General features: G+C 39.3%; 1 protein-coding gene across 3 annotated transcripts in view; it reads left to right on the top strand.

The window, feature by feature from the left end:
• Positions 1 to 313: 313 nt before the first annotated feature.
• Positions 314 to 12,431, top strand: part of TRPC6 (transient receptor potential cation channel, subfamily C, member 6) — a 136,974-nt gene continuing 124,856 nt past the window's right edge. For all 3 annotated transcript variants that reach the window (XM_011926611.1, XM_011926613.1, XM_011926612.1), the window contains exon 1: positions 314 to 1,000. In XM_011926611.1, coding sequence (XP_011782001.1) covers positions 831 to 1,000 — 170 coding nt within the window. In that variant the 5' untranslated portion in view covers positions 314 to 830. The remainder of the gene's footprint in view (positions 1,001 to 12,431) is intronic.

Here is a 12,431-nt window from a genome sequence, read left to right as displayed (position 1 = left end):
TGCTTGCCTATTTTTGTTGATTTTCTCAGGAACTGGGAACATCTGACGTTGGGAACCTAAAAAGTTCATTTTTAAAGCAGAGTCATAATAACTTTAGGAGTTGAGAGTAAGAGAGAAAATGCCCAAAGGAAATGAAGGCAGTCTGGAGAAAGAAGAGGCTCGTGTCCCTTTTAAGGAACAGGTTTCCCTGGCTTTTCGAGAGTGATACTTAAAGGAAGCTTCCTAGAAAGTCCGCACTTGGTATCCTTACTAAATAAGCCAACTAAATAGTAGAGGGGAAAAAAATAGTGCGTGCCTGGCTCCTCCTAGTTCAGGCTCATACCGCCTCCTGAAAGTTGTGGCTACAGCACAGGCTTTGGCTGTTTTCTAGAACGTCGCTCGGATCCCTTTAAAGGTGGAGATCTTGACGGAGAATGCAGAATGCCGGGGGATGAAGGCGGGAGCTGAAGGCTGGAGAGTCTCTGTTGACATAGTAACTCTTCAGCTCTGTCTCCCTTGCTCTCCGCTCTTAGGCTTCGCTACCACCAGCGGCCCCGCCTGTGCCCTCTCTGCCCGGGAGTCCCGGACGCATCCTCGCGGGGTCTCCTCGGCCTGACCAGCTGGAGTCAGGGTCCCCTTTGCACCCGCTTAAGTGGTGATTTCTCCCCGGGCCAGTGGGCGAGCTACTTGCGGCGGGCGTCTGCACCTCCTGCCTCATCGCCGTCCCCTGGGCACCGGTCTGCCCAGGACCAGTTCAGCCGCTGACGCGCGCCCTCGGCACCAGGTGCCCGCTGGGACTGCCCACTCGGCTCCCCCGGGAGCGGGACCCAGGCCAGTCGGGCGTTCCCGCCATGAGACAGAGCCCGGCGTTCGGACCCCGGAGGGGCGGTTCTCCCCGCGGCGCTGTCGGAGCCGGTGCGCGGCGCAACGAGAGTCAGGACTATCTGCTCATGGACTCGGAGCTAGGAGACGACGGCTGCCCGCAAGCCCCGCTGCCTTGCTACGGCTACTACCCCTGCTTGTGAGTGCCGGCGACGCGGGGCGGATAGGGCGCGGGCTGCGCGGAGGGAGGCTGTGCACTCGCAGGAGTGGCCAAGCCCGGTCCGCGCGCGTTCTGAACCCGCGTGTGTACCTCCTAGGACGGTGCTGGGAGGTCAGCGAGAACCAGGGCTGGGACCTGAGTGAATGGAGGGGCGCGCGGGGAGTTGGGGGGAAGAGGGTGTCTAGGTTTGCTCCTCGTAGGTACGCATGGATATATTTGCCCACGAGAGTGAGACCGCAGAGTACCAACACCATTGCAGGTGATCAGATGGGTGGTCGATTTCTCCAGACCCCTTCATCCTGTGCTCTCCAAGAGACAGGATCGCTGCGTAACAGACGTGATCTGAACAGGGGGCTGATTCAGATGTGCGCTCGGGTGACTCTTAGCTTCTGTGGGAGAGATGACTAGAACTCCAAGGGCTGGAGCCGCCTGGGTGCGTGCGGGTAACTCCTGAACTCGTGCGCCCGGCGGCGGTCTCCACGCTTGGCTTAGCGTTTCGGGCTAAGCTCTCAAGTCCTTGGACCGTGGGACAGCCAAAGTTAGACCAGGACCTCTCCCCGCTCCTGGGGCCTTGGGGTGAAGACAGAAGTAGAACCAATAGGCCTCTCCACCGGCGGCGCGAAGCTTTTTACCCAGGGGCGTCTGGGGAGACCAGGCTGTTAGGGGCGTGGGCTGGGAGACTCACGGGCTATAAAAGTGAGGGCGTCGGGGTCGTTTGTGTTGGGCTATGGGTAACTACAAGCTTTTGTTTATGAATCTAGGGTATTTTTTTCTTTTGGCTGGGTGGGTGACGGGAGAGGAGGTAGAGAATAAGCAGAGTGGACTCCAGAAGAAAAGACTCGGCTTTCCCAACACTGCTGTGACCACATGTGCAGCGGGCAGATAGCATTTCTGTCCCATTGCCCCTTTGGGTGATTGAGTAGTCAAGTTTCCTGACTTGTCACATCCACCCGCAAGCGGTTTCCCGAGGTTCTAACTCTATAAACAGCTTTAGTTGTTGGGAGGATTCCTCCCCATAGGTGCCTGGCATACCCTCTTGATAGATGGGTGCTGTGTCAGGGCTGCCCAGCCTCAAGGCCTGCAGTGCCCTTCTGAAGTAAGAGGTGAGCCCCAGTAAAGGGAGCATCTAACTTTTCTCAAAGATAAAGGAAAAGAGTTAGAACTGGTTTCATTCATCTTTGTGCTGTGCAAGTTAAGACCTTTTACAATTATGCATATATTTTTCTTTTTAAAAGTTCAAGACATAATTCCGTACCATACAATTCCCCCATTTAAGTTGTACAATGCACTATTGCTTAATACATCCTTAAAGTTGTACAGCCGTCAGCAATATCTAATTCCAGGACAATTCATCGTCCTTCAAAGAAATCTTATACTTCATATGTTAAATTAGAAGATATTTTTATTTCTCATAGTACAGACTCTTCCAACTTTAATGGGTAGCATACAAATCATCTGGAAATCTTGTTAGAATGCAGATTTTGAGAAGGCAGGTCTTAGGTACAGCCCAAGATTCTCCATTTCTGACATCCCTCAGATGATGACAAGGTTGCTAGTCTGTGGATCACCTTCTGAATAGCAAGGTGATATATGACAAGAAAAAAGAGTGGAAAAAAATAAATTAATCCTGGATAGTCTGAAATGCTATTTTAAAATTTGCTTTGAAGGTGTAAGTTTAAGACATAGATGGAATTTTTGTTGGCTTAAACTTGAGATCTCTGATGTCTGAGGGTTATAGGTTTGGCAACATTACCTTCTGGCTAAACTAGGTGACTAAAAATTTATACTGCTTTTTAAAAATTAGACTGTCCCATGAACAAAACCTTTTTTCATTCTGTAATCCCTATAATCACTTGTCATTGTGTCTGTCAAAAAATTATTTGATTTAAAAAACTTGTGGTTATGTGTCAGTAGTGAGAGAGACTAAAGTAATAATGCCAAGTTGTCCTGAAAACTTTCCCTAGTGCTTTCTTCAAATGTGCCTTACTGCCTAATTTGTCTAATTATTGTCATTACGTTTTTTTAGCTATAGGTTCTCACTGTTACCCAGGCTGTCCTCAACATGCAGTATTTAGTGAATATGTATTTCTCTCCCTTAGTTCAAGAATCCTGGACTATTAAAAAATAGAACTGAGCAGAAGAGTGATCAACAGAAATATTTTAATGTGCTTCAATTCATAACATCCACCCTCTGCATGATGTCAGAGGTACTATAATACATGTAAGAGTGAGCCATGCTCTAGAATTTGAGCTTGGTTTTATGTTAATCTATTATTTCCAAAATGTTCTATAGCTACATTTCATCCATTGTTTTCTCTGACAAGGTTTTAATTTTTTCCAGTTGAATAATCAACTAACAGAAAAATTTTAACCAATAAACAAACGTACTTCACACCTATGATGTATAAGAAAGAGCTAAAGAAAATTATTCCCTCTGGTAAAGTAGAAATCAACTCTTCCATATGCTTTTGACTTGTGAGTTACACAATTTCATTTTTTTTTCAGAGTGGGGGGTATACCATTTCTGAAAGTGGCAATCACTAGTACATTTTAGATATGAATATTGCCACTTTCTCAAATCATTGAGATTTTCCCTTATGAGATTCCAAGTCTTTGTAAGTTGTCATTTCTGTGGAATGAATTATATGACTCTTGCCAGAAATTTCTCTTTCAGTTTTCTTATTTAGAAAGATTTTACATATATTTACGGGGCTTTTACTGCTGAAAATTGTGGTAAATTATCTTATTTGTGAGCAATTATGTGTTATAAGGCCTTAATTGTTAAAGTAGTAACAAATTGAAATGGTGTTTAGAAGAAAATGACTCAGATTTTCTCTTTGTTCAACTTTCAATAGCAAATCAATTAATATACTCTATTGTTATCAATTTGTAATGGCTATTAGCAAGAAAGGCCCATGTCCTGCCAAGGTCCCAGGAGGCATTTCAGATTTCCTTTATTTAGAACTTTAAAGACATGTCGATAGTTAATCACTTCTGAACTTGGGGAAGAATCCCAGACATTAAAAAAAAGTTAAGCAGTTCTAAAATCTCAGGATCTGGAAACACAGTCCAACTAAACTTCCTAACTGGGAAGGAGTAATTGATTAATTATGAATAATGAAACAGTAAACTGTAAACTAAAGCACTGGCAATGCAGTTGACTAAGACAATCTGAAAAATTTATGGTTACAGACACCTAGCAGTACTGAGTAAAAGATTTTAAATTATTTTAAAACATTTCCCAATTTTGTGAAAAATAGAAGGGTAATCTACCATGTGCTAAGAACAAAGACAAAGATTGTGAAGTGAAGATGTGGTTGTCCTGTGAGTTATGCATCTCAGTGACCAAGGAACCTGGAATCTGATGTCCATATGAGACAGAAAGAAGGCAAACTCTTGGTGCCAGATGAGGCAGAGAGCTGGAACTGAGATATCCCTGTCCCCTGCATAAAACCATTAAATAAAAATGTAGGGTAGAAATATATGCCCACCAGCATAGAGTGAGAACAGGAAATTTTATTAGTAAGAAGAACTCTCCCCCTTGAGAATATTGTTTTTGGGGTTTTTGTTTTTATATCCTACCTAACTAGCCTAGAAATTCTCAACCTGGAAAATACTCCTGAGGCTCCTACAAGAGTAAAACATAAAATCATTATGAAAGACTAGTACCAAGCATCTAGATTGCCTAGGCTTTTCAAGAAGAAAGCAAGTCCTGCGAAAGATATGCTTGCTATAATGAATAACAAAACACACAAGGGAACAGTCAACCAAGAGTGAGAGTCAGTGGATGATACGATCCATGAGTGAGAGGCAATATAAGACATGCAGTAGCGAGTGGATTTTTTAAAAAGTTGAGATAATCAACAACATGAAAAAGAATATTTTAAAGTATGTATAAATGTTGACAATATAAAACAAGAAATCAAACCTTAAGAAAAAAATGACATTTTTAAAGAAAAGGACAAATAGAACATCTATAAGTAAAAAATACAATTCTTACAAAAATTCAATGGAAGGGTTAAATGCAGATTAGAGCATAATTGATAATACCTAAAATGCAGAGACATAAAAAATATTTTATATGAACATTGTTAAGAGTAATGGAGCTAGAAGGTAAGAATTCCAGGAAAAGAAAACATGTAGAAATGGGATAGGCAACACTTGAATAGATAATGGGTGAGGATTTTCCAGAAATAATGAATTTTCATGTTCATGAAGTATACCAATATTACTGTAAAACAGAAAAACCCTTTTAAACATATCGTTTAAATTGCAGAACACCAAAGAAGAGGAAATACCAAAAATTAATCAAAACATAGAGATTTGAATGAGAGTTTTAAAATTCAAAGTATTTACAGTGGAAATGCACTCATAATATATTTTGATATTACCTTGGTTATAGAATGTATAGCTTGTAAGAACTATGGATTTGCCATTACATAAAAGGTTTACTCTCTAGCTTTTAATGGAGTCAGTGCTCCAATGCTGATAAGGTCTCTGATGGATATGTACTAAAATTTTTTTAAAGGTGACATTGAATCGCAGTCTTAGGGGAAACTGAAAGTGATTCTTAATTTTATCCTCTATTTCATATGAAAAAACAAAAAATGACTTTTAAAAAATGAGTCACAGATCCTTTAAAACTTTATTGACTTCAAGAGGGTTTTGGATGACCTGAACCCCATTTATGAACCCCAAGATCCAGAGTTTGAATTCCCAGTTTAAAGTAATGTAATATCAGAGACCACAAATAAATAAAATCCCCCACATAGTGCTTTCTTTTCTCCCGGCAAAAAAAGTTAGTATTGAACACATTGATAAATAAATAAGGGAGTGAAACACTCAGACTATAGGCTAGAGAATCTTCCCTGATATTACTTGCCAATAGAGTAACTTACTCTCTTAAGGAAGTTTAAGATGGAAGAACATGGACTCAGGCCTATGCATCATATTAAATTATCATACTCTTGTTATTTCTCCCTTGTTTTAGGCAACCCTGATCATTGAAACATCTGCTACACATTTTGACACTTATTTGTTCACATGTCCTTTTCCTCTTACTAGAGCGTAGGCCACAAGAAGTGGGTCTGTCCTTCATTCCCTTATGCTTAACACAGTGCCTAGCAAAGAGAGGTGCCATGTAATTTATTCTTCAACAAAGATATTTCCTCCTCCTTGGTATTTATTCTAATAAGAAATACAACGATGCCAGCCGCTTTAATAAAATAGTATCTGGACAGCTAAGTTAGGTGGAAGAGTGAATGTCTGTATCAAAAGAGATACCTTTATCTTATATTCCAGCTGCCTGTCACAAATACTCATCTTTCAGGGAATCTTCACTAATCACTACACGCTTCTTTTAGCTCTCTAACCTGAGGCTCTTCCCTTAAAGTTCCCTCTGCACACCTGAGGTGAGGCTATATCTTTTCCAAAGAGAATTACTAAAAAGGGAAAAACTCCTGGCTGGCTATAACTGCTCTTCCAGCTCATTTATGGAGTCTCCTAGGGACCGACCCTTGCCTGGACCCAAGCATCATCTCTCTGGCAGTGAGTGTTCTTGCTTTCCCTCTGCAGACTGTCCTCAATCAATCTAGTCCTTAGTCCTAGCCCAGACTGAAGAATGACTGCTTTCCCACCTCCCACCACAACCTTTTACTTTGGTGTAATATCTACTTTCCAAACTTTGTCTTTTAAAAATTCTCCTTCTTTCCTAGATGATTGACATTAGATATGTCTACTGCTTTAAGCAAAGATACCACCACTGACCCACAGAGGTGTGGCTTTACTCTCTGACCCCAAAGGGGCAGTCACATCAGAACACGACAGCCCAGCAGCAGTATAAGGTATTTCCAAATAAAATTAAAGGCCTGATTTTCTTACAAGACATATTTATTGAATGATATGTGAAATCAGTAAAAGAGAACATGCACGACACCATGATTTCTTATACATATGTAGTGGTTTAGAATGCAGAAAGAATCCTATAATCTATTATAGCCTTTGAAATAGCATCTATAACCATAAAGCCAAGACCTGGACTTTGGTGAAAGATTTGCAGTGTGGAAGCTTGCTCTTCCAGGGGAAAAGCACGTGTAAAAACCACCTTTGAATCTGGCTCACCTTCTATTAGGAGTAATCATCTCCCCCAACCACTTGGATTAATGGTGGGTCTCATAACTGATGACTTTGAAGCTCTGTGTTCTGCATGGAAATGACCTGTTTTGTGTTGAAACCTCCCCTGGCTTGAAGTAATCAACTGCACTGGTAACACATTATTATCATGAAACGTTTTTAGGATGCCAGCATTGTAGGTTGTGGAATGATTGCCAGATGTTCTTAAAAGCCCACATTTATTCTGTAACACAATGTTTGCCTCCAGGAAGAGATTGCATAATTTTTTTTTTCTCTAGACAGTTATGCTCCTTGAGTTGTAAGAAGTAACTTCATAAGGCAATTCATCTTAAAGAAGGTAAAAGTCATAAAAGGAAAACATTTTCTTGAGTCCATTCTTATTTTTCTCCCTCTTTCATAAAAAATGCCAAATATAATTGGTTCCAGTTGGATACAATTACCATGTGTGATTGCTCTTTGTTTAGGAATCTTCTGATGGCTTTCAATACATGCAGAAGTGCTCATCCATATGCCAAATTTCAATTAAACTTTGGCATCTAAAATTTGATATGCTGCTCAAGAGGCTTTAAGCCATTGGAACTGACTGAATCACAGTTCTTATAGAATCTCTGTTTAGAGCAGAACACAGAAATGGGTGTTACACATACTCAAACAACCTATATGATTGCAGCATAACTGTTCTCCACCTAATTCAGCTCTCAGCCATGACAAAGAGGAGAAATGATGTTAACTAGAATTAGATACAGTTTAATGTAAGTTGCTGTTTCTGTGAAGGACTAATCCAAAATATTTATGTATATTTGGGGCAACTAACATTTTTTGAATACCTATTCTGTAGCAGGTTATTTTCTAGTTGTCATACAAATGTAATTTGATCTTCAGAGCATCCACTCAGCTATTTTTAGCATCCATTTTATAAAGAACAATGTTGAAATTTAGAAATGTTAAACAATGTGCAGAAAGTTATACAGCCAGTAAGTCGTTGTGAAGTGGGCAAAACCCAATATATTTTGGGCTGGAACACGTGGACTGAGGGACTGGCAGCTTGCATGGAGTCCTCTATTCTCTCAGTATCCCATATCTCAATCCTCTATTCTCTCAGTATTCAGCCAGGCACAGCTGGATACAGGTGGATTATGCTCTTCAAAAGTGCACTCACCCCCATTCCTTCTCTTCTCCCTTTTCATAGGAATTTGGAGAGCCACACATTGGCTCTGATCTAGTGAACTAACATTCCTTGTGCTGTGCTCATTATATCTAAGTTATATCCTGGGTGCAGGCAGAAGACTGGAAGAAAGGGGCATAAATAGCAGTAATAAGTATATTTAACCCTCACTTTCTCTTTCTGTTGAAATCTTAGCCATCTTTGAAGGTCAAGCTTTATATCTCCCTTATTTCATTAAGTCATTAATCTATTTATTCATTCATCTCTGTTGATTTTATGATTATGTCTAGCAAGCATAGAAATAATAGCTAGATTTATTAGAGATTTCTGTGTGCTAGGCCATTCTCCATGTGCTTTGTAGGTATTAACTCATTTAATCCTTATAACCTATGAGATAACACATTTTCATAATCCTCACTTTACTGATAAGGAAAGGAATCACAGTAAAAAGAAGGTAGGTGACTTGCCACATGCTACACAGCTAGCAGTTGGCACAAATGGGAAGAAAGAAGGGGAAGAGCAAAGGATTTTGTTTTATCTCTTATTTTAATAAAGAGTGAAACTAGGTTTTGAAAAATTGCCAATCTTTGTCACCAAAGGAAGACTATGAATGTAACAAAATTGTGTTACATTCCGATTGCTAATGTTACCAAAGATCTACAAACTGATCATGACTAAAGATTGTGAAAGGCAAAGCTTTCTTTTACTTTTCAATGCCATCATGTGGATAAAATTGCTTCTGTGCTATAATGCAGGTTGTTTTAGAGACATTGACTCACATGACAGTGTGAAACTGGGGATTTCACCACAAGATTTGCATAATTTTAAAGCATTTACATGGTATTCATCTAAAAATATAAGTTGCTGGGAATCAATTATAGTGTGGATAGTCATGTTAAGATTGACTGCCTATTCAAAGCAGAGTTCATGTTTCAATTGCAGCAGCTTTGATTTGTGACACAAAAAGCATTTTGTCCTGACTTGTAGTAGCACAAAACCTTCAAAAAAAAAAAAAAAACCTAGGAAGAATTCTTTTCATGGGACTCCCTAACAAAACTATCTTAAGAGTTCTTAAGAGTTATGAGTCATAATAAGAATTATAAATGGCAATTTCTAAAGGTAACTTAAAAATTCTTTTAGGGAGTTAAACTGTTACAGATAAAAATCATTTTTGTTGTTACTGTGTTAGCCTTCTTGAAACAGAATTTTGCATGGAGTAGACTGAAGGGTGGCAGAAGCAGCTATAAAAAGCTGATCCCTGGGCAGTAAGAAAATCCTCACACTTACCTAGAGGAAGGATTTCTGCAGGAACCCTTTTCTTGGAGGGGCATTGAAGGCCAGACACTGTATTCCATCTGGAAAGATGCTTAATTTATTTCAACAAACATTTGTTTAAGTTCCTTTGGTACATTAGGCACCATGTTAGGGTAACCATGAATACCATATAGCATGAAGTCTAAGCTTCTATCAGTTGTAACCTGCTCTGACATTTTATGTATCTTTAAGAAGTAAGCAAAAAGAAGGGTTATCAGTTAAATTATATCTTAGATTTTTATTTTATACTTCTTAAAATAGTTCTTTATACTCAATTAGATATAGATTTGGATCATATATAACTCAAGCACATAATAAAAAAGATATAAACAAAATACATTTGTTATGGTATTCCTAAGTTCCTTCACATTTAGGGATGGAGTCTTCAGAATCGCTTTTCAACTCAGAAGCTTCAGTGCCCATATTTTTTCACAGTGCTGTGCTCTGTGCCAAAAGGACATTGGTGATAAAGGATTTCTTTACAACAATCTAAAGAATCCATAATAGACCAAAAGCTTTTGGTGCTAGACAATTAAACTGACTTTGCAATTACATATAATTAGCCTGTTTCGACTAACAGTTCCAGAATGTTGCTAAACAAATCTGATTCCACACTGTTCCTCCTGTATTCTCCACCCCTCTCAACACACACACACACACACACACACACACACACACACACACACACACATTTGTTTCTTAGGCTTGAAAGGAGCTTCACTAATGTTCTCAGGATTTTTTTCAAGCCATGCCATTCATTCTGAAACTCTGGATGCCATTGATTTTAATGTTGGCACATGCACTGATGATGAAAACTATGTCACGGTAATGACTGACATTTGACTGACAGTGATTGCAAGAAGGCTTAGGTTATAAGACATGTTGTATCTAGAGAAGTTAAAATGGGAGAAATATGTGTCTTAGAATCAATGAAATATGATGTTCAGTGTGCTAGGGTTACTGTAAATGAGGACGAAGAGGAAACATGAAAGATTACAAGGCAAACAGTATTGTTTATGATCTGTCCAAAAGCTAAGAAGTTTGGATTTTATTCTCTAGCTGACTTTAAAACACAGATAAGACTATGCCAGGCCCTTGCTTTATTTACATTAGCTTATTTGATCCTCATAACAAACCTGGGTGGTTGGTAATATTATTTCTACTTGTAAATGCAGAAAAAGAAGTTCACAAAGGTAAAATAATTTGCCAAAGAATTAATGGTTCTTAAGTATCTCAGGATTTGGGCTCATATTTGACTGTTTTGTTTATTTGCTTGTTTGCTTTTACTGTTCTACGCTTCCTCTGAAGTAGAATGCCAGTTTGACGAGGAAAGGATGTACTCTGTAAAAAATGACTAGCATCTGGTAGGGACTCAAGACATATTTGTGAAATGAATAAATCAATGCCCGCCTTATGCAAAATGATTTCAGTATATTGGCCTTATCTCTACAATTCTTTCCTCTACAGACATCATATGGTATCACCAGACTTTGCCTTTAGGGTATCAAGTTTTCATCTTAGCATTTTTAGAAACACATTATTGGAGTTTTATATTCTTGAAGCTTAGGTCATTTGACAAGTTGCATTTTTAAAATTAAACTTTAAATTCTGGAGTACATGTGCAGAATGTGCAGGTTTGTTACATAGGTATACGCATGACATGGTGGTTTGCTGCACCCATCAACCTGTCATCTGTATTAGGTATTTCTCCTAATGCTATCCCTCCCATAGCCCCTCACCCCCCGACAGGCTATGGTGTGTGATGTTCCCCTCTCTGTGTCCATGTGTTCTTCTTGTTAATCTCCCACTTATGAGTGAGAACATGTGGTGTTTGGTTTTCTGTTCTTGTGTTGGTTTGCTGAGAATGATGGTTTCTGGCTTCATCCATGTCTCTACAAAGGACATGAACTTATCCTTTTTTATGGCTGCATAGTATTCCATGGTGTATATGTGCCACATTTTCTTTATCCAGTCTATAATTGATGGGCATTTGGGTTGGTTCCATTTATTTGCTATTGTGAACAGTGCTGCAGTAAACATACGTGTGCATATGTCTTTATAGTAGAATGATTTATAATGCTTTGGGTGTATACCCAGTAATAGGAATGCTGGATCAAATGGTATTTCTAGTTCTAGACACTTGAGGATTGCCACACTGTTTTCCACAATGGTTGAACTAATTTACACTCCCACCAACGTGTAAAAGTGTTCCTATTTCTCCACATCCTCTCAAGCATCTGTTGTTTCTAGACTTTTTAATGATCACCATTATAACAGACATGAGATGGTTTTATGGTTTTGATTTGCATTTCTCTAATGACCAGTGAAAATGAGCATTTTTTTCATATGTTTGTTGGCTGCATAAATGTCTTCTTTTGAGAAGTGTCTGTTCATATCCTTTGCCTACTTTTTGATGGGGTTATTTTTTTTCTTGTAAATTTGCTTGAGTTCTTTGTAGATTCTGGATATTAGCCCTTTGTCAGATGGATAGATTGCAAAAATTTTCTCCCATTCTGTAGGTTGCCTGTTCAATTTGATGATAGTTTCTTTTGCTGTGCAGAAGCTCTTTAGTTTAATTAGATCCCATTTGTCTATTTTGGCTTTTGTTGCCATTGCTTTTGGTGTTTTAGCCTTGAAGTTTTCGCCCATGCCTACGTCCTGAATGGTATTGCCTAGGTTTTCTTCTAGGGTTTTTATGGTTTTAGGTCTTATGTTTAAGTCTTTTGAATTAATTTTTGTATAAGGTGTAAGGAAGGGATCCAGTTTCAGTTTTCTGCATATGGCTAGCCAGTTTTCCCA

The sequence above is a fragment of the Colobus angolensis genome, unplaced genomic scaffold (genome assembly GCF_000951035.1).
Source record: "Colobus angolensis palliatus isolate OR3802 unplaced genomic scaffold, Cang.pa_1.0 Scaffold7, whole genome shotgun sequence".
Classification (NCBI taxonomy): Eukaryota; Metazoa; Chordata; class Mammalia; order Primates; family Cercopithecidae; genus Colobus; species Colobus angolensis.
Note: the sequence above shows the minus strand (reverse complement) of the source record. Positions and strands in the feature narration are given on the sequence as shown.